Genomic DNA, 26,939 nt, shown 5'->3' with positions numbered 1-26,939 from the left:
AAAGCTGCTTGATTTTTGCATCTTAAAGAAACTGAATTAAATAAGTACTGTCCAGACAATGGAGGGGGGAAAGTTGCTTAGGCTCTAAGTATTCATGAAAATTTTAGTCTGTATAAAATTGGTAAAGGCCCTAAATGCTTCTGCTGTGGTTATTTGGGAAGGAAACACGGTATCTAGCATAAACTGAAAGACTACCAAAAATAAGGTTGAAAGAATAAAAGGCTGAATAAACCCTAAGAGACAGTGTAGCTGTGCTTGATTTCAGACCTACTATTGCACAAGTCATTGCGGTCATTGCACTGGTTTCTTGCACTTCGATTTTATACCACTGCACAGAACAAAAAGCAGAAGGCTGCATCAAACATGCTACAGTGAAGAACTGAAAAAAACTTAACCTCTGTCTCCGGTAAATGGCTCTGCCTGTAAAAACTGACTTCCCATAAAACTTCATACATCAGTCTTTTGGTGGCTGAAAGCTTAGAAAAAATAAACCAAACCCTGGCATTTAACATGAGGGAAAGATGTATGGCACGTTACTGCTCTTCAACAGCAAATGAAATCAGACCTGCTAAACCACCTAAGGCAACAGTGCCTATCATTAAGAAAAAAAAAAAAATCTTTATAGAAGAGAAAAAGGAAAAAAAGCAGTCCACATAGCCAAAAATCCATACGTGAACATTACTGTATCAGCAGAAGCAGCAGTCAGCTTCACGGACTCCTGTCCTGACCCTTCCACAGCACCTTCTCACATTTTGGCTCTTGAGATGTCCTGCAACCTGACCGATTCCTCAATCGCTTGGACTGAGCAAGTGAAGCGTGGACAGGACTTTGCCAGTTTCCATGGCACCCTCTGCTTCACCATTGAGTGACAGCAGAATTACCAGCATGGCAGATAATAGTCATCCACAGCTTACAGAACAGCCTTCCTTATGGAGTTAAGCCCTTTCATGGGCCTACTTACATTACTACGTATTCCTTCCTATTCCTGGGCAAGGCAGCCGAAGACCAACTGCACCTCTTACCAGGCAGACAAGGTGATCTTGCCCCCCTCAATTGCTTCTCGCTGTGAAGGATATCAGTCAAGTCCAGACTCTGTAGAGATAGTTGGTGCCTATCTGTCACAGATTGAAAAGGGAGACCTAGAGCACTTAAAAACCATATTTCCATTCCCCACGTAAAGTCATCACCCTATTTTTATTCCTCATGTCAAGAGCAAACATACAAAGAATTTCTTTATCTTCAGTAAGATAGGAGTATATTTTTTGTAGCTTGACTGCACAAACTTCTTTTTATTTTGAAGGAAAAGTCATCAGGAGTCTCAACATCACCATGCAGTTTCTAAATGAGGCCCTTTAAATGCTTGTTAGGTACATATCTCCCATCTGAGCTAACAGCACCCTTCCCCATGGCAGCAAAACCAGCTATTCTCCATGTAGACAAGCTACTTTTCCCCACCATGGCTACTCCTAGGTATCTCCTCTCCCTTTTCCGATATTTTAACTCCGTAAAAATCAAGTAACATGCTTATTAAAGTGCTCTTGAAATAAATCATTTGTATCAAGCAGAATAAAATTTTACTAGCATTTTCCCCAACACAAACATTCCAAATAAATTTCAGTTTTGGTCAAAAAGCTATTCAGAGTTACTTTGATTAAGTATCACTTTTATAAATATGGAGGCAATTTAAAACATCTGGAACATAAAATACTTCTTTGTATGCAATGTTTTGAGTACAAGCCCATTAATTTCATAAAATTGACCATGTGCTTCAAAGTTAACTGAGGTGACTGAACTAGGTGTTACCTCTGAACAGCTGAGCCACAGTTAACTGCTTGTGCGCAGAGCCCTGCTTCCACCCACACCAGCGGACCAGAGCATCCACACGCCAGCCTGCTAATGCCTTTGGGAACAACCCGGATACCACCAGCTCAGACACGCGGTTCAGGAAACGGCAATACAAGCTGCACTGTAACAGCCCCAAGCACAACTGCAGCACTACCACCTTAAGCAACCACACAAGCATTTCCTTCATGTAGGAAAACGCAGGAGTGTCAGCAGGATAATCCACTGCCATTGAAGAAAGAAGTTACATGCCTGACCTGATAAGGTGAGACAAGTGACAGGGCATTTTAGGGTTTTAAATTTAAAGCAAGAAATGAAACGTCGTGGAACAGATACTTGTGCATCAGCGGTGAAATCAAAAGCTTGATGCTCAGCAAGCACAGCTAATAGTTGCAACTCATTTTCAACTGGCTGCTCCTGCAGCCCCAAGAAAGCCGCCAGCATCAAGTAGCTCCTAGGTGACCCTTAAGAATTGCTCCACATCTCCACCAAAGCATTCAGCAGCATCTTTGCAGGCAGGAGAGAGGATGAGTGTTCACTAGTCAAACAATATAATTCAGACCTCTATGCTAGTAAAAAGAAAGAAAAGAAAAACTGGGTTTGCAGAAAAAAAAAAAAAAGGGACAGATTTAAATGTCAACTGCAAGGTTACTGCCACACCTGCAAGCTATTTTAATGCACTTACCTACGGTAATAAAGACCAAAAGCAGTGGCTTTGCTGCTGTTTAACAACAAGCAGAGAAAGTTTTAGCCGCAATGTGAGCAAAGTAGGATAAAGCAGAGGGGGACCACATCAACAGTATCCTCAGGAAAGATGCTGCCTGCAGGTGGCACATGAAGGTAGGCTCCCTCCTGCCGAGGATGCGCTGGGTATGTTTGCCAGCCACAACTGCCGATATGCTCGAGGTGCTGATGCAGGCTGGTTTCACCCCAGTGAGCCTGTCCAGCATAATTTGCATTTCCTACAGGTTACGAATATTTGAGTGCAATAGGAGCGAAGAGCCAGGATTCTGGCTGTTCTTTCAAACAACGGGTGGCATTGCAGAAGGGGGAAAAAAAAGACTTCTTTCAATCTTCCTGTAAAGAATGCATCCTGAAATCCCTCCTAGACTTATAGCCAGTTTCTTGAAGAAGTGTATTCACCATACATCTGTCTAGTATGAATGGTAGCCTACCAAGGGAGGTAATAGTACTTTGTATCTATCTGTGTAAACAGCTGAATATCAAAAGACACTTAATTCTAGGACAAACTAGTCCCTTAATAAAATATTCTTCTGTGCCTTAACTGCAGTTTGCCCAGTTACAGCCCAGAAAGAGGAACAAGCAGGAGATACTGACATCATGCTGGCAACCTCATCTGGCTGAAGCTTCCCTATCTCTCTTAGAAGCATCAGTACTTTTTGGGTTGATTGCTTCACTCTGGTATCCAGAACATAATCAGGAATGAACTTAAGGGTCTCGAGTGAGGCTGGCACAAGGTGGAGTTTCCAGGTCTCTCTAAGGCTGTGCACCATGCAAGGCAGCACCACGTCAGAGATCCCTATACTCTGTCCTGAGTGAGCTAGCCCACCAGCTAATATATTGCTGCATTATGCAATGATAATGAGTCAGGCCCTGGAAACCTGTTGGTCTTGTTGAGACTGCACCATGCCTGGGCTAAATCCTTTCTCCTCTTTTTTCGCTCGCCGAAGGTCTGTAAAGCAATGGCACTCTCCAGAGGTATTTTCTTATGTAACTTCCAGCAACTGCAAACTCCCTGTGAGACCAGAGACCCACACGTTGACTACTATCATGTGCCCATTCCCTCTGACATCCTCCTCCAAAAAGTCTCTTACACCAGGGTTGACTTAAGATCCAAACTGATAAAGCAAAAGATAGGAAAAAAGACACATTAATTCCATTTATAATGTATGTCACAGATACTTCAACGTAACCTGCCAAAAGCAACTGAGCAACAGGCAAGAACTGATGTAAAATCTAAGTCCCAAACTGAAGTTTAGTCCCAAGACCACGCAGGATGTTGAATAAAAGCACCCTACTGACGCAATTCTCCAAAGCTATTCCATCTCTGCCAGCAATTTCCTGACCTGTTCCCACATCAAGAGCAATTTCCTTTACCTTCGTGCTGGCTCTCACTCCTACACATGCAAATGACTGAGCTCTTTCCCGTCCCTGTCCTCCTTCCACCCAGCCTCGGTAACCAACGTGCTCCAGAAAGACCGCTTTCACAGTGCTTTCCCTAGGAGTCTGCCCACATCGCGATACACGCGGCTCGAGAGCCACGCAGAGCGGTGTGCTGGCATACGCAGGGTCTGCTGTATCCAGGGCATAACGGTTAGGGGCCCAATAGCTCCATGCCCCTTTGCAATATGGTTTTAATTATCAAGGAAGAACCCAAAGAAATGCCTCGGGCTCCCCATGAGACCAGATCACCTGTGACGCGGCAGAAAATGCCGCTTAACCACAGACTCCTGCAAAATCCTCTGACTCCCTAATTGCTGGAGCCAAAGCTGCGCTTCAGCACTACAGAAACAGTTGTCCCTCATTCTTTCCCCTCTCTCCACAATTTAGCCTTTTGCAATATATTTAGAAGATGAACCCACATCTGAAAATATCAACCTCATCATTAAATGTTACGATCATCACAGGAGAAATACATAAAAAGCCTCAAGCCTAAAGTCTTTTGCTTAGTTCTCATCTATCATTCTTTTCCAATCTACGTGCTCAGTACAGGCTAGAAGGAGCTCAAGGTTACGCTTCTTGCAAACGCTTTTCTGTCTTGTATTATCAGCCACTGTTATTACCTACACTTTCATTCAGAAACAGCATTTGAATAGTTTTTCAAGGGGGAAATTCTTTTTAATCAAGTCAGGTTGTGGATGATGTTATCCAGATTTGTTTTTATTTCTAGTCACTCTTCAAATTATTAATATCATTCCCTGCAGATAAATGGTGTGTTTGTGGTTTGCGATACACATTGAGAGGAAAGGCTTATTAGCACAAGGCATTCAAAGTCTTTTTGCCAACAAGAAATGGGAAACTTCTCTGGGCAGCAGAAAGTAGAGCACCCACTTTAGTAGTATTTTCCTTTTTTCCTTTTTTTTTTTTTAATTCTCTCCTTTTTTCCCTTTTTCACCTAATGAAGGCCTTTGGCTGCATTTCCTTAATTCCCATTTTTGACAGACAACTGAAGCGGGAATGTTAGAAAAATCCTTTCTTATAACAAAGATAAAAATAATTGAATTCATGAAAGGCTTAGGGACTGGCAGGATCCTAAGCAAAGTGTTACCCTCAGGCAGCCAAAGTTCGACAAGACGAACCTGCAATGTTTTAAGAACCCGATTCAACCGTTCGGTTCACCAGGCATTTTCCAGTTGACTTCACTTGAACCACTTATCTCTATTTCTCTGGTTAGGTACAGTGCCTGACCATTTTTCTTCCATACCATTGTTAGGAGTTCAGATGTTTAAGAGTTGGAAATAGTCATGGTGTAGAGAGGGTAAAGTTATTTTTTCCACCTCCTTTGACCAGCTGTACAAAAGCTGGTGCTCTACCCAAACAGCTACGGCAGAGTGAGCTCAGCAGCGATTGACCAGAACAGACTGAGGTCCACCACCTCCTCCACCACTACATGGAGCATGCCAGGCAAGTGTACCAAGTTTGCCCAACCTTATGGCCCTTGGTGGAGGCAGTATCACTGTCCTTCAGCTTCAGTACATCTTACAGTTAAATGTCAAACCAAATCCTTTTCCCACCCCCCAGTTGCGCTTTTTAGATGCTGTTTCATACACCAGGTCAAAAATCAGTTAAGAAGCGTTTGACAAGAGCAAAGAAAAACATCTAAAGCAAACAAAAACCCCAACGTCAACAGAAATGGAGGAGGGGAGAAACAGTAATTTAAAAGTGACCCTTGGTGGGGGGGAAGTCTGGCTGATTTTCTTCAGATATAGTTGGGCAGGAAATCGTTGAGGTGGGCTAAAATACCTTTCTTGTACATGCTTTACAAAGAATTTCCTCTGATTACTAGCATAATATTTGTCTTCATGTCAATCTTGATAAATCACAGCTGTGGTGCTTTATTTCCTCTCTTCCCTCTCCTTATTTTCATCTATTAATAGGCCCACATGTACCCACACATCAATTAAAAAGATACATATATACATATTCTATATATAAACACTTCCATTTTGCAATCAAATTCCCTACATAACATTGTCCTGGTCCTGAAATGTGTCATTTGCACTACTGAGTTCACAGCACGACCCCGCTCTCCCCCTTGTGAGCCCAGGATCCCAAGGACATCCTAGACTGCACAGAGCCTCGTGCACCGGGGAGAGCCAAGAGGTGTTGAGGAGGTAATTCAACTCACAGCCCTGCACCCAATGCAGGCTCACAAGTGGAAGTACCAGAACGAAAGAAGCGTAAGCCTGAGCAATATTGCCTGTTTGTTGTGGGTTTTTTTCCTTCTGCTTCCCCAGTTCTGGGGGAGGAAGGAGAGACATCTGAAGAAGCTTCAGTATAATTCAGAACTATTCAATTTTGCAATTTCAAAGTTATAGAAGTCTCTGGAAGTAGTTTTAACCAGGTATTTTAAGCCACCAATATGGTCAGCATCACTTCCAAATGACATTCTCCAGTATTTCCGCTGCTGAATTTTGGAGTCCAGCATAGGAAGGAAGGGATTTATTCTTCAGGTTTGATAAACCAAAACCCACTTTTTTTTTATCATTTCACTTACAGGAGCATTATAAAAATCCTAGTTCTTATTACAGCTTATCTCCCCCAGGTGTCACCTACTCACTTAAAATACAACTCTAAACTAGTTCTCGATCCCAAACTCAACACACTTTCCAGACTCCAAGGAGAAAATGCAGACCAGACTGCACTGCCATAGCTCACAGTTTCATCAACCGCTCAAGTCTAGAAACTCTTTCCTATTTGAAGTTTTTCTCAAAGCCTCTGACAGTCACAACAGCTGCTTTATTTCTGTGCTGAGCAGCATTAAGAAGAGTTATTTGCTTTCTTTAAGAGGATTTAGCACAAGTGTAAAAGACGACTTTTATTACAGGTCCCACTAACCAGTTACTTAGTTCTTAACAAAGCAGGTAGATAAAGTTTTGAAGACAAGAGTCCCTTCCCAGAAAGCTACCTGGAGGCATCTGACCTATTCCCACCGACAGTCAATGCATTCAATGGTCTCCCCCAGGAAAGATTATCTCCTGGAGTTGATTAGGCAATTTTACAGCTGGCATGCTGAGATTTTAACAGCCTTTAAGAACCATCCAGTTAGTTCAGACTGAGATGACTTCAAAAAGGAAAAAGAAGAAAAAAACCCACAGCACAAACTGACAATGAGCATATTAAAAACCAAGCAGAAAAGAACTGCTGGGCTGGGCAGCGGGGCGTAATGCACAGAACATGCTGTACCCTACACGCACTCATCCCCAGGCCCTTCCTCCTGCAGGAGCTCTCTCCTAAGTCCAACGCTGCTAACTTACGTGAGCAAGGGTTGGGAGGTCTGGCCCTCCGCTGCTCTATCGTGTCCTTCAAACTGCTGTCTCTTATCTGGCTGCTAAGAAACCACCCTAAATGTAAAGCCCAACAACTCCCGGCCACTTCATCTTGCTTACACCACATCGCACTCTTTTGGCAGCCATAAAAGCATTAAGCTAACAAGTGGACTTGATAAATCAACTTGTAGCTTGGCCAAAACGAAGAGCAATTAGGTGCCTACCTGGTAACTGAACACTATTATTCAAGGGGAATAAAAAGGGAAAAAAGTCTGCAGCAATCACAACTTGATAATGTAAACCAAACAGCATAGCAACTCCTGAATCATAGAAGGGCAACACTAGAAGAGACGCAAGAAATCTTATCTGTTCTTCAGTAATCCTGTCTAAGGGCAGGCACCTAAACTGCAAACTCCTGGCTCCAGAGTAACATTAACGTTGCATGTTGGGCACCAAGTAGAACATATACGGGGTTTACTAGTTGGGCTCTGCATCCCGACAGCAGGGGGAACTGGCACTGCACGAGGATGCTGGCCAGCATCTGGGGGAGACAGCCCGCAAGCAGGTGTAGGCAGCAGAGGTGCGGGTTGGGGGGAAACACTGGCAGCAACAACTACGCTTGCCTAAGAAAAAGCAGGTATCTAGACCCACTTGGAAAAACACCTAAAAGGCTATTCTGAAAGAACCTCTCCTGTACACACATGAAATTTCCCTAGATAGCCTGCTGTGGTGCTTTACTACCATTACTGTTAGAAAAATCTTTCCTAATATCCAACCAGGCCTTCTTTTCCTATAAAATAAATAGAATGAAAAGAAATCAGCTACCAGCAGACACGGAGCACGCTATTCTTTTCTGGTATCTTCTGACATATCAGAAAAGATATGGTTTTTGTTCATAGCCATTTCCGCCCTCTGGTCTTCTCAAAGAATGTTGTTTGTATATACAAAGCAGGGAGGAGCTGTAAAGTACGAGAAGAATTCAGAGAGAACTCTGGACTTCCAGCCTTCATCCAGCAAAGACCGGATGCAATGCTTTTGGCCTCCATGGCAAACAAGGGCAGACTGAGAACCACGCTTCCCTTCAAACTGAATTTTATCCAAATACCCTCTGCGCACTCATTTGGTTCCAGCTGAGGCTGGCTGGTCTCAGATAAATCACAGAGCTGAAGCAAGGAAGTTAGATGGGACAGAAGAAGAACACAGCACTAACTCATCTCACTCCATTTAGTATTTCAATTGCTTCAAGTATGGCCAACAAGATACAGTCCACCCAACAGGAAGAGCTCTCAGGCGTTCCCTCACTCTCAGCTTCCTAGAAACCTACAGAGATATGTGGCAACCCTTTAACTCAGAAGACAGCAGCTCAGAGAAGCTCATTGTTAAAACAGAGCTAACAATTTCAGTACCCACCCTTTCACCATGTCTCTGGCCCAGCAAGAAATAACACTAGCTTCCACAACTTTTTCACAGCAACATTTAATATGAAAGCTAACACAGGATTAATCTGTCAGCATACTCATTCTTGCGAGATGCCAAATGCCCTTATTGTCCACCCAGTTCAGCACAAGTTGAATACATGATACATCGCATAACGTCAGGCCAGAAGTCTACAGGGTTTTCTAAAAGTAAAGAGAACAATACAAACGCTAAGCCAAATTAGCAGAGGGGACACCAATTTGTCATTTGATATTCAAACACCAAAGGAATGAAAGATTTCAATACCGGCAGCTCTGTTTGGAAGCATCTGACAAAACCACTTAATAAAACCTACTGGCCTGAGGAAACGTGTTTTCTTGCAACATGTACTGCTCTCCAAAATGATGCAAAAGTGCAAGAACAGAAGTAGAGGATGGGTGGAGATGGCAGTTCTGAAATCTTATCAAGAGTTAATAAAAAGAACTGTGCCACCTCAGGAACCTGAGGAGCACAGCACTGGGACTTCAGATCCGAGATAGTAACTCCACTTCCTGGCCAACAAGCCATTTGCAGGATATCAATCCCACCTACAACTGCTCAATGCAGGGTTCTTCCCACTGCTACCAGATGAGGGAAAGGGAGCGGACACCAGTGCATGGGAGCTGTCTCTCCAGATTTGTGAGCAACAGTTCACAGTGAAGATTTTTACCTTGGCAAACAGAAGATAGAAATGATCTTCTCACCCAGATAGGGATTCTCTCCAATTTTCTTCTTCATTTTGTTGTTGCTTTGTTCTCCTGAAACAGTTACAGTGCTAACAGCAGGCCTAAAAACTACACGCATTCAAGAAGTAGAAGTAAACAAATAAAGAACAAGATCTTGTTCGTAAGCCAGCCCTAAAAGCTAATTCATTGGCTCCTATTTCAAATCAGTACGTGCTCACATCAGGAGTGAGCTTGGCATATTGTACTTGCCGGGAAAAATAATACACACATGGAAAAAGTACAAGACACTCACTGGTTCATGGATGAGTTAAAGATCTAAAACACAATGGCTCGATGAACTACATGCCTAGGTCACTACAGTAACAGTTTAAAGGAAAACAGAAATTGTTTCAATTACACATTCAACAGGAACAGGGAAGAACCAGCGTTCAGAATATTAGAAATCATTTCCAGGACAAAAAGCTCTTCCCACATGCAAAGAACACGTGGAGGTATTTAATTTATAAAAGAATTTTGCCTGTACATACGACATATTATAGTAAAAATCAAGATGAATTTTCTAAGCAGAAAACCCTACTGCAGCTGCATAGACATGAGCACATGTCTTAGCACGCACTGAGCATCACAGGCACCTCTCCCAAGGCCGATATCAAAACTCCGATGAAGACCCTTTCATCCGACTGCTGGCAAGTCTTTCCCAACAGGTGCTGAGCTCTCTCTCCTGTTGTTGCACATGCATTTCAATATTCACCACCCTGTGGGCTGAACTGAATTAAGACTGAAGGAGGCTTTCTTTCCAGCAGTATGATAGAGGGACGACTTCTGTTGCCAACAGCAAATGTGAAATAAGAGTGCCGGGCGTGCCAAGCAGGGCACTGCTCTTGGGAGCCTTGACAGCAATTGCAGGGAATCCCGTGAGACACTCAGAGCTACAGGCTGGGTCAAAAGAATATATACGCAGGACACAACAAACACACAATGCTCAATTAGTTGCTAACTTTCTGCTTCCAGAAAGCTGAATCAAAAAGGGACTCCCCACCAGAGCCCCCTACCATAAGCCCCATTATGAACAGCCAGACCTCTGCTATGAAGTTCAGACCTCCTCTTTAAAAAAGTCTGGGTAAATTTTAGATCCAAGTACCAGAAAATTGAATTATGATTTCACACCTCTGATACAATTTCTTTCCAGCCATCACATGCTGTAGCTGAAAAATATTTCCCCTTCTTTGTAAATTGCTTTGATGATGAGCGCTATATAACATCTAGGGACATTTGGTGGCAGTGAAAGATCTCACAGCAAGGCTACTGTTAAATCTTTGCGGAGAAACAAGGCAAGACATCTGTTTTACATTGTCTTTGAAATAATTAACTGATTTGTGCATTACCAAAGTGAAAATTAATTTTATTCTACTGTGAGAAAGTTTGGGAAAACTGGAAGTCTTTAGTAATCTTTAAGAAGAAGAAGAAAAAAAAAAAAGAATACGTCAAGATTAGGCCAGACAAAGAGCCAGTTCCCACAAAAGGCATGATGGAGCTGTGCCAAATGCTTCTAAGAACGGAGCATTTTTTGGTTGTTTATTTGGAGCCAAATTTCTTATGCCTTCATTCTCTATTTTATGGGTATTAATAAGATTTCCACATAAATCTGTCTCTACTTAGTCATCTTCACCACTGTCAGACTTCAGAGTCATCCCTGAGGAAGGATTGCCAACACAAATGTTTATGATGTCACACAAGCCGCACTATCACTCCAGCCATCGCTCAGAACAAACAGTCCCAAAAGGTGAAAGGCCACTACAGTCTATGGAAAGCAAAAGATTTAAAATATATATACACATATACATATCATTAGAATTAAGAGACTCTGAAAAGAAAAAAAGAAAAAAAAAGAAAGGGAGAGGGGAAATAACAGTGGTAATCAACTAAATGCATTTCTTGAATTTGCGTTAACAAGTGAAAAAACAGCAAGCATCTTTCTCCAATTAATAAACATTCTTAAGACAGACTTCACACACTAACTGGAAATTTTACCTGTGCTTATCCGAAACTGCCTTTTTTTTTTAATTATTATTATTCTATTTATTTTACAAGACGTTCATGTTTGTATCACATATTGTGACCAGAGCATGTGTCATCGATGCGTGGAAATTTCCTCCAAGCACCAACGAATTTTTGCATTCAAGCTTTTGCATTTAGAGCCAGGTAACTCTATCATCTCTTAAAATGTGAGATAACATCTCCATAGATTCAAACCCATGGATGGATCTCTCTGGCTCAGCAAACAAACATCCACCCCTCAAAACAAATAAAACCAAAAAACAAACAAACAAAAAATCACCAGATGCTCTTGAATCTCGTTGAAGGGAAAGAAGTGAGATGAGCTAAGGAAAAAAAATACATCATCAGACAAAACTGCAGCGTTTCTTGGGTGTCACTCACAGTCTGAAACAAATCTAACCCACCTTCCTTACACGTGAAAGCAGAATCAAGCGTCCAAAGCCCGCCCTTAACTTCTCTGGCCTGTCTTCCATGAGAGAGGAAAGGGGTTTTAGATTTGCTGGGCTAGAAGATGACACGGGAATAATCAGCTCATTGATGTAAACATTCCTAGATCGAAAAGGAACATTTGACCATTCATCACATCTCAGAAGAGTGGCACTAAGGAAGCTGTTAACTCAAAGCATGTGGTATCAATATCATAACATTTCTCTTCAAGTTTGCTTTTTATTAAACAAACACTTGGGAAAAAAAAACCTACATACATCTAAGCTAGATATATAAAATTTCATTAAAAACATCTGAGATTGCAAATTCGAGCATTCAAAAGATAGCGTACAACATAATTATGCTTACAAACACTGATTCACTGTTTTAGATAGCAATCCATTAAGATCACAGGCAAGATAGAAAGCAGCTCTCTGGGCTATCAAGTTGCTGCCTAAAGTTCTCATCTCCTTCACCTGCTATTATGAATGATTAAGACAATCTGATGATTACTTTTATCTCAGTTCTAAAAACCTTAACTAAATAAAAGACCCAGAGGCCCCCAGGCCAAGTTCTCATGAGTACACTGAATGACTGTAAATGAAGCTGTTTTGTCATCGCTCCCACTAGCTGAGGATTTTTTGGGCTGGGGTTTTTTTTAAGTGTATATCAGTAAATTTTGCAAGACACTGACTTCAGTTTAAAAATCAATGTTTTCCTCAGCATCATGTTTCCACTTTCACTTGAGAAGAGACAATATATAAAGGAAATCAGAACGTGAAATAAGCATATATATTTGCAGCCACAAATTTCCTTCCATTAAGGAGTTGTACTAATTCATGGCCAAGAATTTTATCCTTTTTGATCACAGATCAGTTGCAGTTCCCACAGGAAAAATAAAAAATAAAGATCTAAACACGACAGCATGTCTGGGCATGAACACAGAATTTAAAATTCTGAGTGTCAAAAAAAAAAAAAAAAAAAAATCTGTTGGAGTGGCCGATCACAGCCCAAGTCAGGAAATCTTAAGGATCTTCTCTCTTGTCTATGTATAATACAAAAGGAAAAGAAAACTCTAGATCCAAGGATGATGGCAGCTAAAATATTGGAATGAAAAACACTGAATCTATGCATCAGTCACTGTTATCCACAAGTATATACCATCCATCAACCCTGAATAAGAACATCACACATTTTAGGACTAGATTGATACATCACACACAGTAGAAGAGAAAGCTGAAATAAAGATTAGATAGATTTAAGAGGAAGGAGATAGGCAATATATCTTTACTACTTCACTTAAAAATGTTCAAGAATTGTCCAAGATACGCTCGGGTTTGCCATCTCTCTCTGTCTCACTACATCACATGCACCCAGAGAGCTGGGTTTAGATGTCCTAAACCTGAGTCAAGCCCCGGTGCCTAGTATTTCCTATTAGCTGGCTCTGACTCCAAAGGTGCCTTGCCAAGAGGAAACAACAGGCTTGGATCCTCAAGCGGAATTTAAGCTGGACTATGTGCTGTAGTGCTGGCACCCCAACCCATCTAATTGTTGCGCTGTTATCCCATGCTCCTCTATTACACCGCTTGACACAAACACAGCAAGCTTAGTAAGAATTAGCATCTCGAATTCTGCAACCCAGAAGTCAGTTTTCAGTATCAGTATGGCGCAGACAATATTTCTCTTTGTCGCCAAACAGATTGTCAGTACAGTCTCTGTAATGAAGCACGTACAGAGCCGGCGCTGCCTAAAACAATCAAATTGCGTACACCTATTGGTATACCTGCCTGCTTCTGGGCAGTACGAGATGCGGTTGCTTCTCCACAAGGCAGAGGAAAGACGAATGCTGTGCAACCTGAGCAGAAGTCTTTTACTGGAAAGGGTAGGGCTCCCCTTCCATCCTTATCCCCCCCCCCTTTTAACTTCTGAATCTCTGGCAGAGTCTTCTTCCCAGCTCAGTTCCTCACAAGCACAAGGGAAGTACAGCATTAAATCCTTTAATAGAAAATGTTTATTCATTTGCGGTTTTGTATAATCAGTAGACAATTAGGACTGCATTTAACAATGGGACTTGCATATGAATTAAGCTGGTCTTAAAAAAAGAAGTCAGTAATGGCATATGAATTATGTTGCAACATTTCACCTCATACAGAATTCAGAATCAACAGGAATGTAGCCAATTTCAGGGAACTGTTGTAATAAATACATTTTCAGAACTGTCTTAATAAATAACAAATACTAACTAGTCCACAGCTTCCTTGAGAATAGGTACATCACAGCAATAATATATCCATTACATATAACAGAGTGAGTTTCACCGGCTGAAACTCATCATCCTTATCTGTAAAAAATCTAAGTTGCCTATTTATTTCACCTGGTCTTATCACACTTCTAACCAAGCAGAGCAATGCACCAAGCCCCATTTACGCCCACGAGAACGACTCCGGCTCAGGCTGCACAGGGACCTTATCAGCTCCCCTTGTCCAGACAGTCCCGAGCTCCACGTCACAGCTAAAGTTAGCGGCAAGTCAGCCCAGGCACCAGAGATACCACGTAAAGCACCTATATGGCTTTGCATGTCTACAACAGAGTTGTAGCACCGAGATCCAGTCTGAGTACTGGAATAGCACGCGTTAGTAAGACACGAGTATTTGTTTGTTGATCAAAATCACTGCTCAAGTATTTACAAATAAAAGAAGAAAAGTTTTCCAAAACTTGGCACACATTTGCAAGTCAAGAAAGAAAAGGAAAGATTAAAACTGTAACAAATCAAAAGTCAAGCATTGGTTACAGAGGCTTGCATATTAACAAACATGCCTACCTCTGGAAACAGCAGAAAGTATTATTAAACATCCAGAAAGAACAATGTCATATGTAACTCAGGCTGCAGACTCTGTGCTGTCAGAGTCAAATGAAGAATTCCATCCCTGTAGGCTACACAATATTAATTTGAGTGTGTATATACGTGTGTACACACGCACACGTATATATAAATTATATGTATATGCGTGTGTGAACACACATCTATAAAAACACACTACAAGGTCTCAAGTCACATTTTGAGCAGTACAACCAACATCAGCTTTGGATTACTTTAAAATAAGAAAAAGAAGAGTCAGCTGTTTAAATAATTTTTTTTTTTAAAAAGCTATGTGCAGATTTGTGTATGGGAACACACCCTCCTCTGGCACTAATGATTCAACTGAAAGGATCGGCCTGTTTCCCTGGGAGGACTGAGCTCTCTCAATTCCCACTGAAGTCAGTGGAGGCAGGGAGGAGATTATCAGTAATCACTACAAAAAGAACGTAAGAAAAGAGCATTTTTAACCAACCTTGACTCGCACAATATAAATTTTAAAATATCACTGAACAACCTCCAGGAGAAGTTAAAGGTATTCAGTGTCTCACAAGAGTCAGATGCAGAGCCACGTCTCAGCGCAGGTATTCCTGTAACAATCCCACTTACGGACTCAAACTAAAACTCCAGCCACATGTAAAATATCTTATCAGTTACCTTGCAATTATAAAGGCACCCAAACACGCTTAAGTTCCTTATCAACACAAAATACAGTGAAGAGACCTTGTCAAGGGTAACCTGTGGTTAGCATCACCAGTAAAACAGAAGAGGAATGCACCTGAGAACTCTACCAGCATCCACCACTTTTTTTGCCACTCACCAAGCCAGTGTCAGGGGAAGGATTTCAGTATTACCAATACAGAAATAGCCCTGTCTGCACTGGGGAGGTGTGGTGGAAATGAAGCAGCACGGTCTACTCTGCAAGGAAAACCAAGTTAGATCAGTTAGCTGGTGAACTCTAACAGGCTATAATAGGAAGAAGAAAGAAAGAATCTCATAATAAAAGCACTTGAAACTGCAATAACGGGGGCGAGAGGGGATAGCACATAAGACAAAGTCGTGCAGCCCTTTTTCACCTACATTTTTGCAAAGCGGTCTGCACCTTTCTACAACTGTCATTTCAACTGAGATTTAATACATTAACATAGACAAGGTTTCACAAGTTTTATTCGGCAGGCAACAAAAAGCCTGGGCAAGCATATCTGGATTACTGCTCACAGAACTGGAGAAAATATTGCTTGGACGTAGCTTCTCAACCTTTCATCACCCTTTCTGACTGCCTTCATCCATTGCTGGTCAGACAGCAAACATAAACACTCCTGAGGGTGCCTTTGCAGACTGCCACCTGAGTGGCTTCATTGCCACCACAGGGCTGACAGCCCACCACTCCGGCCTCTTCGGCTGCCCCACATTCTCATTTTAAAGTAAATTTGGGGTGTACATTTTTACTAAGGATCAATGTAACATAGGTAACAAAACATACATTAGTTTATTTACAACTGTATAGCAAAAGTAAGAGACTAGCAGAAGTATCGGTGTGGAATAACTTTGATTATTGCTGGTGATTTGGCCACAATTCCAGCATATATAGATGCTAGCAAGGTATCATCAACCTGCTGGGAGTGCAATAATTCAAAAAATAGTTAACCTTCAGCATTCAAACACAACTCCTTCCCCTTCTGGAATTCATTTCCATGTCATGCTCATGGACAAACTTAGTCAAACATCAGTCAGAAGGATGCTGCTCAGGTTAAGTAGCGTTCAGTTTTGAAGTTGAGTAACCATTGCTCCCCTATGCTATTATCATTTACACAAAGAAAACCAGTCTGCAACCTTATTCAAAGAAACAAGAAGCTTCTCTGAAATAAAAAAAATAAATCCAACTGCCATCAGTGACTTGATCCTCAAAACACAGCAGGTGATACAGCTTTCCATCGGACCTCGTCAACATCATATTTCACACAGCTTTTAATGAGGCTGAGATATTTCTCAGAGGACCAACCAGTCTAAGAGAAATAGTTGCTTTTAAACTGTCATCAGGGTCTGTCTCAGGAGTTCAGCAACCATCAGAAAAGCATCTTGAGTATGTCTGAAAAGCATCATTCCTACACAGTTAGGCACACACAAATACCATTAAAAAAAATGTAATGATGTAGAATAGAATTTTACTTTATTTTAAAATTCAAACCAAAGCATAAATTCTTACTACAAAACAAAGACAACTTAAGCAACCTACAAAATGCAAATAAGTCACTTTAACCCAGCATATTTCACTGGCGGATGAGGGGCATTAGAGAAGGAGGCCTCAGCTACGGTCTGAACTACTTCTGATGTGTGGAGGTTTCATATTTTTCCAGCCTTGTACAGGAGGAGAGGGAAAGCGTATAGCTATATTGATGCTCATAAATATCTTCTCCCTAATTGTTTTCAGTAGTTAGTTGTAGTAAAAACATGAACACAGTCATGAAGCAGTAAGTCTTGGTCAGTGGACACCTCAGATAAGACAGTAAGTTCACTAAATCATACCACAACAGAGTATCCAGCAGGGAAATTTCTTCCTAACTAGTATCAGATTACCAAAAAAGAAAAAAAAAAAAGCCAGTCTTTCTAATCCTCAACCTGCTTGGCACAAGAAACCTCTAAACTTCAATAAATAATAAATACAAATGTCTAAGGATTTTAGAAATAGCTTCACTCATACCTTGTGACATACATATTCCACAGTTAGAAATATATTTCTATCTCACACATCCAGACTTCTTCCCAGCATTTTAAAACTAAAGGATTGGGTGAGGAATTGTTTTAAGGATGGTTTTCTTGGGGGGGTGGGGGGGGTGGTTTTGTCTTTATTTCAAATTCCCTTCTATTCTTCCATTTTTAGGAAAATACCTATTTGGTACTGGTCGGTCAGATATATTTTTACATATCTTTCCAGCCTCTCCTTAGACGATGATCAGAGGTTTGGGCTACCTGTGGGCCCCAACCAGTCCTTGTGGCCGACCAAAACTCAATACAGCGCTCCATACCAGGACTTCCCTAATCGAATTTCACTATCATACTTCACACACACAGACTTTTTCGGTGATCAGCACTGCCAGCTGACATAAAGTCATTTTCCTGACAGGTTCCAAAATTAACAATGTAATTTCACCACCCAAACTCTTATAACCAGTATCTTTCCTGCGCTGTATATTTTACCTTTCCTTTGGCAACCCCGAAGGCAGCATTAAGAAACCATCCAGCTGCCTCCTGTGTTCAGCGGTAACGAAGGACCATTTGTCTCATCAGCACACCCTGCTACTGCACTCTTCATGTGCTGTTTCTCATCTTATTTATAAATAGTTACATGTGTGAATAGAGGCATGAGGTGCCACAATACATAAAGCAATGGTGATTTAGTCTATTTTTCTGGATTCTCGACAGATCAGGAGGCAGCTTCTTCTTTGTACCACGATCTCCAATTCCGCTCATAATTGGCTTTTCCAAGGCCAGAACCTACTACTGCTTCTCTTCCAAGTTTTTCTTTGGTTGGTTGCTTTGGTTTGTTGGGGTTTTTTGTTAGCACTCTCAAAGAGCTCAGATTAGAGAAGCACAGTCTTCTTTTACGGCAGGTTTGTTGATTTGCCCCCTACCTCATCGCGCTTCCCCAGGCGTTCAGCTAAAGGCAAACCGTTTCGGCTGACGCCCTCGGCCCCGCGCCCGGCCTCACCGCTGACCGACTGAAGCGAAGGGCTATGAGAAGCGAGAAACGCAACTGCAATAATCGCAGCGGATAGATAGGAAAACGTTAAATATATAAATATATATATATATATAAAAAAAGGCTGAGTTAAGTACCACGGACAGATTTTGTTTATTATGTTTTTAACTGATTTGGCGGGGCCGGCTCCGGAGGCGCGTGCCGGCGCTCTCGTGCCCTCTAGGGGTCCGGCCCCGCCAGCGCTCACCCTCGGCACGCGGGGCGGCCGGTGACTGCATCATCGCCATCGTGATGATGATGATGATGATGATAATAATGGGCTGGTAACAATTACATACAGCCACGCAGAAGGAGAAGAAAAGAAACTCAAACTCTTCATTATGAATAAAAAGGAGAAGCTTGATAAAGGGGCATAGCAGTTCTTCCTCGCACAATCTCATTTCGTCTCCAAAGACAACTCGGAAAGAAAAACACCGATATTCCCCACAAGTTAAAACTTGGACAGACATCACATTTCCCCCCCCCCCCCCCTCCTATTTCTCAAATCATCACCCCGACGCAGAGAATTCCTGATGCTTCCACTGTACTTGCAGCAGGGCTTATTAGTGGCAGCCAAGTTGGAAAACAAACAAACCTGAAAAACTACAGTGTCCAATAGCATGTATTTCGGAGTGACACTCTGACTAACACAGAAGAGACTTTGAGGAAACGGTTTGGTAATTCATCGAGAAACTTCTTCAAAACCGAGCAGAGAAGAAAAAACGTGCACAAAGAAAAACCCGACTTCCACTGTTGTTAGCTGAATCTTTACATTTGTTTCCTTAGCCGTCAAGCAGTATGCTACAGGCTGTACATCTCCCATTAGATTACCTAAGTAAATCACAGAAACTGGCTCAAAGCTTCAACTGCAGTAGTGTTGTTCCTATTCTCAAACCATTTAGGATGCAATCAGCTCACCCCCATTTCGAGCCCTGCGGTTTGCAGGCACCAGAGCCCAGTAGCCTTTCCACTTCCAGGCTCGGATTATTATTTTTTTCATATAACTTTTTAAGCACAAGCAATATTCCTTCAATTTGCAAAATACAGCTATGTCTCAGTTTCTTGCAAAAAAGAGTTGGAACGTAAGCACACTAACAGCAGATTAGGACAAAATCATACAAATGTCGCAGTTAACGTCCAAAACATCATGTGTCACTGTTTTTCCCCTCCAACCCCCAACAAGCTTCTCAAAACACATTTCATACACAGGGTCACTGTTCTGGCTGTTTATTTAATTAACATGACAACCCAGCGTACACAGGATTTCTTTCAGTTCCCCAGCTTTGCATTTTCACACTTCAGGCAAAAAGAGCAGAAAGTCACTACTGTATTTTACTTTTTTTGCCAATATGCTATAATATACATTTATTGATTTAACCAATTGACAAAAATAGATTCTAAACCAATCGTGAGAGTTTCAGCAGCAGTTTTTTACATTTTTGTGAGGTTGACAGAAAAAAGTCTAAGTAGAGCGGGTTTGCGTAAATGAAGCCATGCAAAAGAAAATAAAGTATTACATCTGGAATCCCTGGGTGATTTTTTTCTGGAGCCTTACTTAAATATTTTACACGGCTGTGTTTCAGCAAGCCACCAGATGACATAACTCCTCAGTATTCCTCGGTTTCTATGACCTAAATGGTAATGCCAGAAAATCTTATCAGAGTAATTACAGCTCAATAAAGCTTATTAGCAGAAGGAGGTATATGGTATATAACACCGCATGTCTAATAGGAGACCATAACTTTGACATACATAAAGTTCAATATCTAAATGTAATCTGTCTTCTCCAAAATATTAAATCTCTGTATGTTCAGCTCTGATCTCTCCTACTTTCAGACCAGAGGGCAGGATACATTATTAAAAATTGGCTATATTATAAGGGTACCTCTGTCCTTTTTTTAGGGCAGAATGATAGAGAACCAGGAAAGGAGGGGGGGGAAGCAACATATTCCTGGCACTTACAAAGCTCTCACTGTCAAACAATGAGAAGAACAGATAAAGCCTTAATTTTCCCTTGGAAAAAAAACCAACAAATACATTTCTTTTTCTCCTCTGTTTCTTAGATCTTATCGCTGAAGAGATATCTTTGACCATGGGAACTGTTACAGCATTGTCTTCTCAACTCCACAGACAGGCAGCGATAACGACAGTCCCGGAGGCTCACCACTTTCCCAGGCTACAGACTGGGAACAGGCAGAGTCACCATCCAGAACCCCACAAAAAAATGGTCAAATCACGCTAAAACCCCTCCGCGGCTGCTGGAGAAAGACAGAGGAGTCTGGCACCAAAGTTATTTATCTGAAAAAATAACTTTTTAATAGGAGAAACAGTCAGGGAAAGAAAGATGTGGCAGCACAAAACAGCTACCAAGTCTCAAACCAATGAAAAATAAATGACGGACCCTCACATGCCCCTCAGTGAGCCAAACAGCTTTCTACTTCTCCAACTGCTCATATGGATGAAAAGAGCAAAGAGAAAGAAGGAAGGAAAACCTCTCTGCTCCAGGAGCCAGAGGACGCGGACGGGAGTTTGCACATGGAGCTGCTGGCCTGGCAGCTGGAGACATCAGAGCTGCAGGAGAAACTCCTCCGTCCCAGTGCTACCTCCCGCACGGATTTTCAGCAGGGCAAGACTCAGCATCTCGCTTGTGCCTTCTCATGTGGGGTTGTGTCACTCACTCGTTTGGGAACTAGAAAGTACTTCAGACCCTGCTGTATGCTGTACCTGTGACAGTTTTCTGACTAAGGAAAAAAGAAATCTAAAAAGGCTAAGCAAATTGAACTACTTGCAGCAGCTGCTCGAGCTCATTTAACACACACTTGTAATAAATCCAAGTTAGCTGAAAGCTTCCCATTCCCCCCAAACAAAACAAACAACAAGCAAAGCTTAAAAGCAAATTCAGGAGTCTTCGGCACAGTTTATAATTGTCCAGCTACTACCTCCTTTTACCCTCTAACGCAAAGTCATCCCTTTGGACTGTTGCATGTCAAGATTAAGACACACAGATCAGAGGCACAAGCTCCAGAACACACAGACCGTGTAATATTTTAACGGGAAACACCAAGACATAGAATACTTTTCTGCCGCCACCACCACCCCCCCCCCCACCTCCTCTCCACACTTTTAGGAAAAACCAAAATGTTTGCAAAAACATGAAGTAGAAACTCCAAAAGCCCTCGCCCTGGCGGTATCTATGCATTTACCAGGGGGAAAAAAAAGTGCATTTGTTCATTCATTCACTGTCTTATCCATCCATTCACAATTTCTCTCTGCAGCGTCTTTCAAATCTGGGTGAGCGAGCCCTCAAGGAGCTGAGCATCCTCAGCCGGCATTGATGAAATCACAGGGAGACAATATTCAGCTGGGAGCAGGATCAGGCTATTACAAAGCACACATTTCTCAATGAGATCTACACACATGCCAAACTGGAAGCTTTTAATCCAAAGAATTTGCCAAAGTTGAGAAAGTGCAAGAACATATACAAAAATCAACCACAAAAAATAAAATTAAAAGGAAAATCCAGTAAAGAGCATTTTTAGCAACAAAAGTGGTTTTATTTTGGATGGCGGGGGTTTTTTAATGAAACAGTTCTTTTTTTTAAATTCTTTTGGGAAGTGATTAGCAACTAGACAAGATGCTTCCACAAGAGGAGTAATTTAGTGACATACACATTTCCAGCTACTCTTACTAGCAGCTTAAACAGAAGTATACTTTTAATTTTAAATAAGCTAATACCTCTGTGATTTTAGTTTGCAATTCCTGGTACTGTCCTTTACATCACAAGGCCACATAGATTCAATTCTGTATTCTACTAGGGAAAAATTCAGATAAAAACTGAGATGCATGTGACTAAAAAAATATAAATTCAGAAACTCCAATGTTTGTGGAATCTCATATCACAAACAGCCAGATAGGGAGGGAATTGAACTCTAAGAAAATAAAAAGCTTAATTAAGTGCTCAGCAATAGGAAAGATTACATGAGAGGTGATGGGAAACATCTCTAAAACTTCACCTAACGTTACTCACCAAATGAAAGCATGTATTTCAAAGCAATAAAGTAGATCCATTTCCTGATGAAAATTATTGGCAGCTCCCAAACATATTAACAAGCAATCTTTTGGACCAGAAACATTCAGGACATGTTTTTTAAAAACGGGGTGAGGGAAGGCCTGGTTTTGTTTATAAAGCTCTCATCTCTATTTTTAACAGGTTATATTTAAAAACTATCCAAAAGAGAAACATTTACCTATGGTTTCTTAAGTCTATGGGGAACTGATTTTTGCTATAAACAGAAACTTTGCTGTAAGAGAGTCCCATTTCTCCCAGCACTTCTTCGAGATCTTTACAGAGCTTTGTTTCAGCTTTTCCATTTTTCTATCTTGCTAACGTTTATTTAAGAGGACAGCTTTTAAAAAGTTCACATACACACAGCCACATTGTGCTTTAAAAAAAAGGAAAGACAAAAGTCTCCCCAAACTCGAAAGTAGTCATCCATTTCTAATCACACAGTGACGCAAGCAATACCAGATCTCGCTATTGATTAATAGCGAGTGAGAACAAAAGAAAGAGAAATTTGCCAAAATCCTGCAGTGGGTAAACTGAACAGCCAGCCAACTCCAGTCCAGCTCCGCAACTTGGAAGCGGGAATTGCTCGAGGCAAAGCTGACCCCTGTCCCTAAGTAACACAACTTTTTTTTTTTTTTTTTTTGGGGGGGGTGGTGTAGGGTGAAATCTACTTTGTTATCCATCACCAGTTTAACATCCTGGTATACATAGATTGAACTCCCTCCATAAGAAAAGAGAAGGCCATGATCACAAACTAGTGAATGATTGCATTTAGAAATGTTAGCTGAAAAGCTGCTTTTATTTGAAGTGCAAGAGTGGAAATATGTTTAAAACTTTACAAATGATTATTGTAAGAAACCACCAAAACCACCTAGCATCATCAAGTAAGTATAAAGAGTTTTAATTTCTTGCCTTAGATATTGTAATTACAAATTATTCTTACATCCCTCTCAGTTTCTATTAAAGTCAGAACCGAGTCAGTGTTCTACTTTTTCACACTGTATTTGCCTGGACACTGTGGTAAATATTTATTTTATCTAAACAAAAATGTTAAATAAGTACATTTGTTGTAAAATAAGCCTCAAGTATATAAGGTTATCAGGCCCTCTTCTAGAAAATGCCATAACCAACCACAAAGGGATGGAATCAAACCATTTCCAGAAACAAACTAGCCACCCACACCATATGGTTAGATGCCATCAGTTGGAAAATACTTAGCTGCTCATCCAGCAAGCAACCTGAAAGAAAACCTTTGGTGTATGGCAATACGCTTCAGTTGACCACAGTACACAGAATTAATTTCAGAACTAATTGAAAAAGAAAGCCTAACACCATTTGCCACTTATTTTCCCCCAGGTTTCCCTTTCCACCGCTCAGCGAGGGTTGCGCTGACTTTCAATACACTCGCTTACGCTCAACCCATCAAACGATTCTTTTGCAGGGCAATCTTAAATCTCAAAAAAATTGATAAAACACTTTGAGTGCAGAACTAAGCTGACCTTGTGTCCATGGCAGGACTCTATACAGCTGTGCAGTAAAGATAATGGTGTCTGCTTGTTTCTTTTTCCATTTTTTTAAGGTGTGCATTTAAAAGAACGCATGCCCGGTAAGAGCGAGTTCTCACTCATCCATTCAAATCACGACCTCTTAAAGGAAACAAAGTTGCGATAAATCGCGTGTGCCTCGTACCGGTTCGCACAACCATAGCAGAGCAGGAGCTATTGATTACACGCACAGGAACAGCCCCGGGGAGGCAAAGTGCAAAGATGAGCACCGCACTGTGCGGGCCAGCCTCAGAGGACAAGCTATCGCCCTGATAAGGGACTTCTCCCACCGAGGACAAGCTGCTTGGCTCACACTCACAGACCTTTAAAGCTTAAAGCAAGTTTAAATAAGGCTAAACTACCTTTCCAGGAAACTACAGGTTTGAAAAAGCAAGGCTCGGAAGTGATGCTGGGCAACCTGAGGGCTGTGTTGAGGGCAGGTTCCCACCAGCTCCAAGAGCCAAGCGGGTACCATCCGCCCCAACTTTCTGCCAGGCTTCAGAAAAGCAAGCGCCGGTGATGGCTGTGAAAGAAAAGAAAACCCCAAGCTCTCTCTCCGTCACCCGCAGCCGGCGCAAGTCAGGCTGGTCCGGAGAGCCCCGCTTCCCCCCGGCCCCAGCCCGTCCCGGGGCTGCCGCCCGGGGCTCTCCGCGCCGCGGGGCGCCGGGGAAAGCCCGCACCGTGCTCGGCCCCTCCACCGCGGAGCGGCCGGGAGGACAGAGCTCCCCGCGCCTCCGCCGCCGGCGGGACCCCCACCCGGCACCAGGAAAGTTTGGGACCCGCGCCCCCCAGCCCCTGCCCTACCTGCTCCCGGGGGATGCAGGGCAGCGAGGTCCGCCGGTGGGTCTTGCTGCTGCCGCCGCCGCCCGACATCTCGGGGGAGATCATGGAGCTGGACCGCCGCCGCCGCCTGAGCACCGGGGCTTCGTCCGCGGCCGGGGGGGCGGCGGGAGGCTCCGCCAGCGGGGCGGCCCGCCGCGGGGGCCAGAGCCGGTCGGCGTAGCCGGCCAGGAGGATGCCCAGCAGCCCCAGCAGGTAGGCCAGGTAGGGCCGCCAGGACGCCGGGACCCTCTCCAAGGCGACGAGGGACGTGGTCCTGGCCGCGCTAGTCACGGCGAGCATGAGGACGCCCTGCCTCAGCTTCAGCACCAGCCATGTCACGGCGGCCAGGCAGCTCAGCACCACCCCCGTGGCGGCGAGGGAGAGCAAGTGATCCTCCCCCGCCGCCAGCGCCGTCTGCGCCACCGCTTCCCCCCCGCAGCAGGCGGCCAGCAGCAGCGCCGCCGTCCGCGGACGCACGCCGCCGCGCAGCAGGTAGCGGCCCGCGCCGAAGAAGGCGCCGGCCAGGCCCAGGGGCACGGCGCCGGGGGGCAGCCAGCCCCAGCCCCGCGGCCCCGCGCCGCCCTCCGCCGCCAGGTCCCGGCCGCGCTCCCCCCGCACCAGCCTCACCACCAGGGCCAGCAGCACGGAGAGGGAGCCGGCGCACAGCGCCGAGGAAAGTTTCCGGCGGCGCCAGGTCTCCCGCGGCGGCGGCAGCGCGGCCCGGGAGGCCGGCCCCCCCTCCGCCTCGCCGCCGCCCCGCGGGGTGCCGGGCTGCCGCCCCGCCGGCGGGCAGCGCCCGGTGCAGCTCGGGCTCCGCGCCTCGCCGCCGCCCATGGCCTCGACGGGCCTCCCTGCGCACCCCCGGCACCGCGGGCCCCCGCCCCGGGGCTTATTCCCAGCCGGGCAGGGGCCGGGAGCGACCCCCGCGGCGGCGGTCAGCGGCGGGCGGCCGGGGGGCGGCGGGCCGGGGGCGCTCCCCGCTGCGGCGCCGGCATTTCCTGCGGAGCGCGGTGCTCGCCCCCCGCCTGCGTCCTCCCCGAGAGCCCAGCGCCGGGCATGAAGGGCTGGGGAGCGCCTCGCGTCCTCCGCGACCACCTCGGGCTTGGAGGTGTGGGGGGGTAGTAAATTCAAAATAAAATAAAAAAAAAAAAGTGCGCGAGAGAGTGAGACGCGGAGAAATCCTAAACAGTGTGAGGAAAAAAAAGGGGTGGGGGGGAGCAGGGGAGAGGCAGATGTACCACCTCAGAAGTGCTGCTGCTTAATTTCTAGGCCATCGTTTCCCTCACGGGCGCTCCCGGCGGAGGCAGGGAAGGAGGGGGCGGCGCTGCCCGCCGGAGAGTCCGCGCCCGGCCCGCGGTTGTCCCGGCCGCGCTCCGTGGCTGCGGGAAAGGAGCCTCCCGGTCGTTGCGGACCGCAGGGAAGGAAAAATGACCAAAGGGGGAAAAAAAAAAATAATAAAGGCCAGCGGAGCCGCGGGCAGAAGTTGCGAAGTCCTGCCGGGAGGGCGAGAGAGAGATCCGCGGGAGGGACTTGAAGGGAGGCTGCTTGGTAAGAGGGGAAGAGAGAGAAGGAAAGCATTTCTCTCCTGAGCGCTGCCGGGATAGTGCTTGAGTTTTGCACGGAAAAATGATGTGAGGGCCCCCCTCCAGCCGGGAGAGGAGGCTGCCGAAGGCCCCAGAAGCAAACCCAAACCCGAACAGACCAACAAACCAAAAAGGAGCAGCGGAGGGGGAGTATTGGAGGCGATAACGAAGCAGCAGGCAGCCGGGGAATTGGGGGTTCCCACTTTCAAAACGGCCGGACCGACTCTTGGGGAAGGGCTGCGCCGGCCCTGTCCGCCCGCGGCGCGGAGGAGGCTCCGCAGTTGCACGGAGGGGGCCGCCGCCGCCGCGTCTCCGTCTGGGGCCGGGGAGCGCCCCGCACCCCCCCCCCCC

The 26,939-nt window shown here is 44.1% G+C and overlaps 1 protein-coding gene across 1 annotated transcript in view; it reads right to left on the bottom strand.

Annotated features, from left to right (window-relative positions):
* Positions 1-26,208, bottom strand: part of PDE3A (phosphodiesterase 3A) — a 277,695-nt gene extending 251,487 nt beyond the window's left edge. Inside the window, exon 1 of the mRNA XM_054824716.1 lies at positions 24,988-26,208. Within this exon, the coding sequence (XP_054680691.1) occupies positions 24,988-25,839 (852 nt within the window). The 5' untranslated portion in view covers positions 25,840-26,208. The remainder of the gene's footprint in view (positions 1-24,987) is intronic.
* Positions 26,209-26,939: the final 731 nt, after the last annotated feature.

This window comes from Grus americana, chromosome 1 (genome assembly GCF_028858705.1).
Source record: "Grus americana isolate bGruAme1 chromosome 1, bGruAme1.mat, whole genome shotgun sequence".
NCBI classification, from domain to species: Eukaryota; Metazoa; Chordata; class Aves; order Gruiformes; family Gruidae; genus Grus; species Grus americana.
This window is presented reverse-complemented; position numbering and strand designations above follow the sequence as displayed.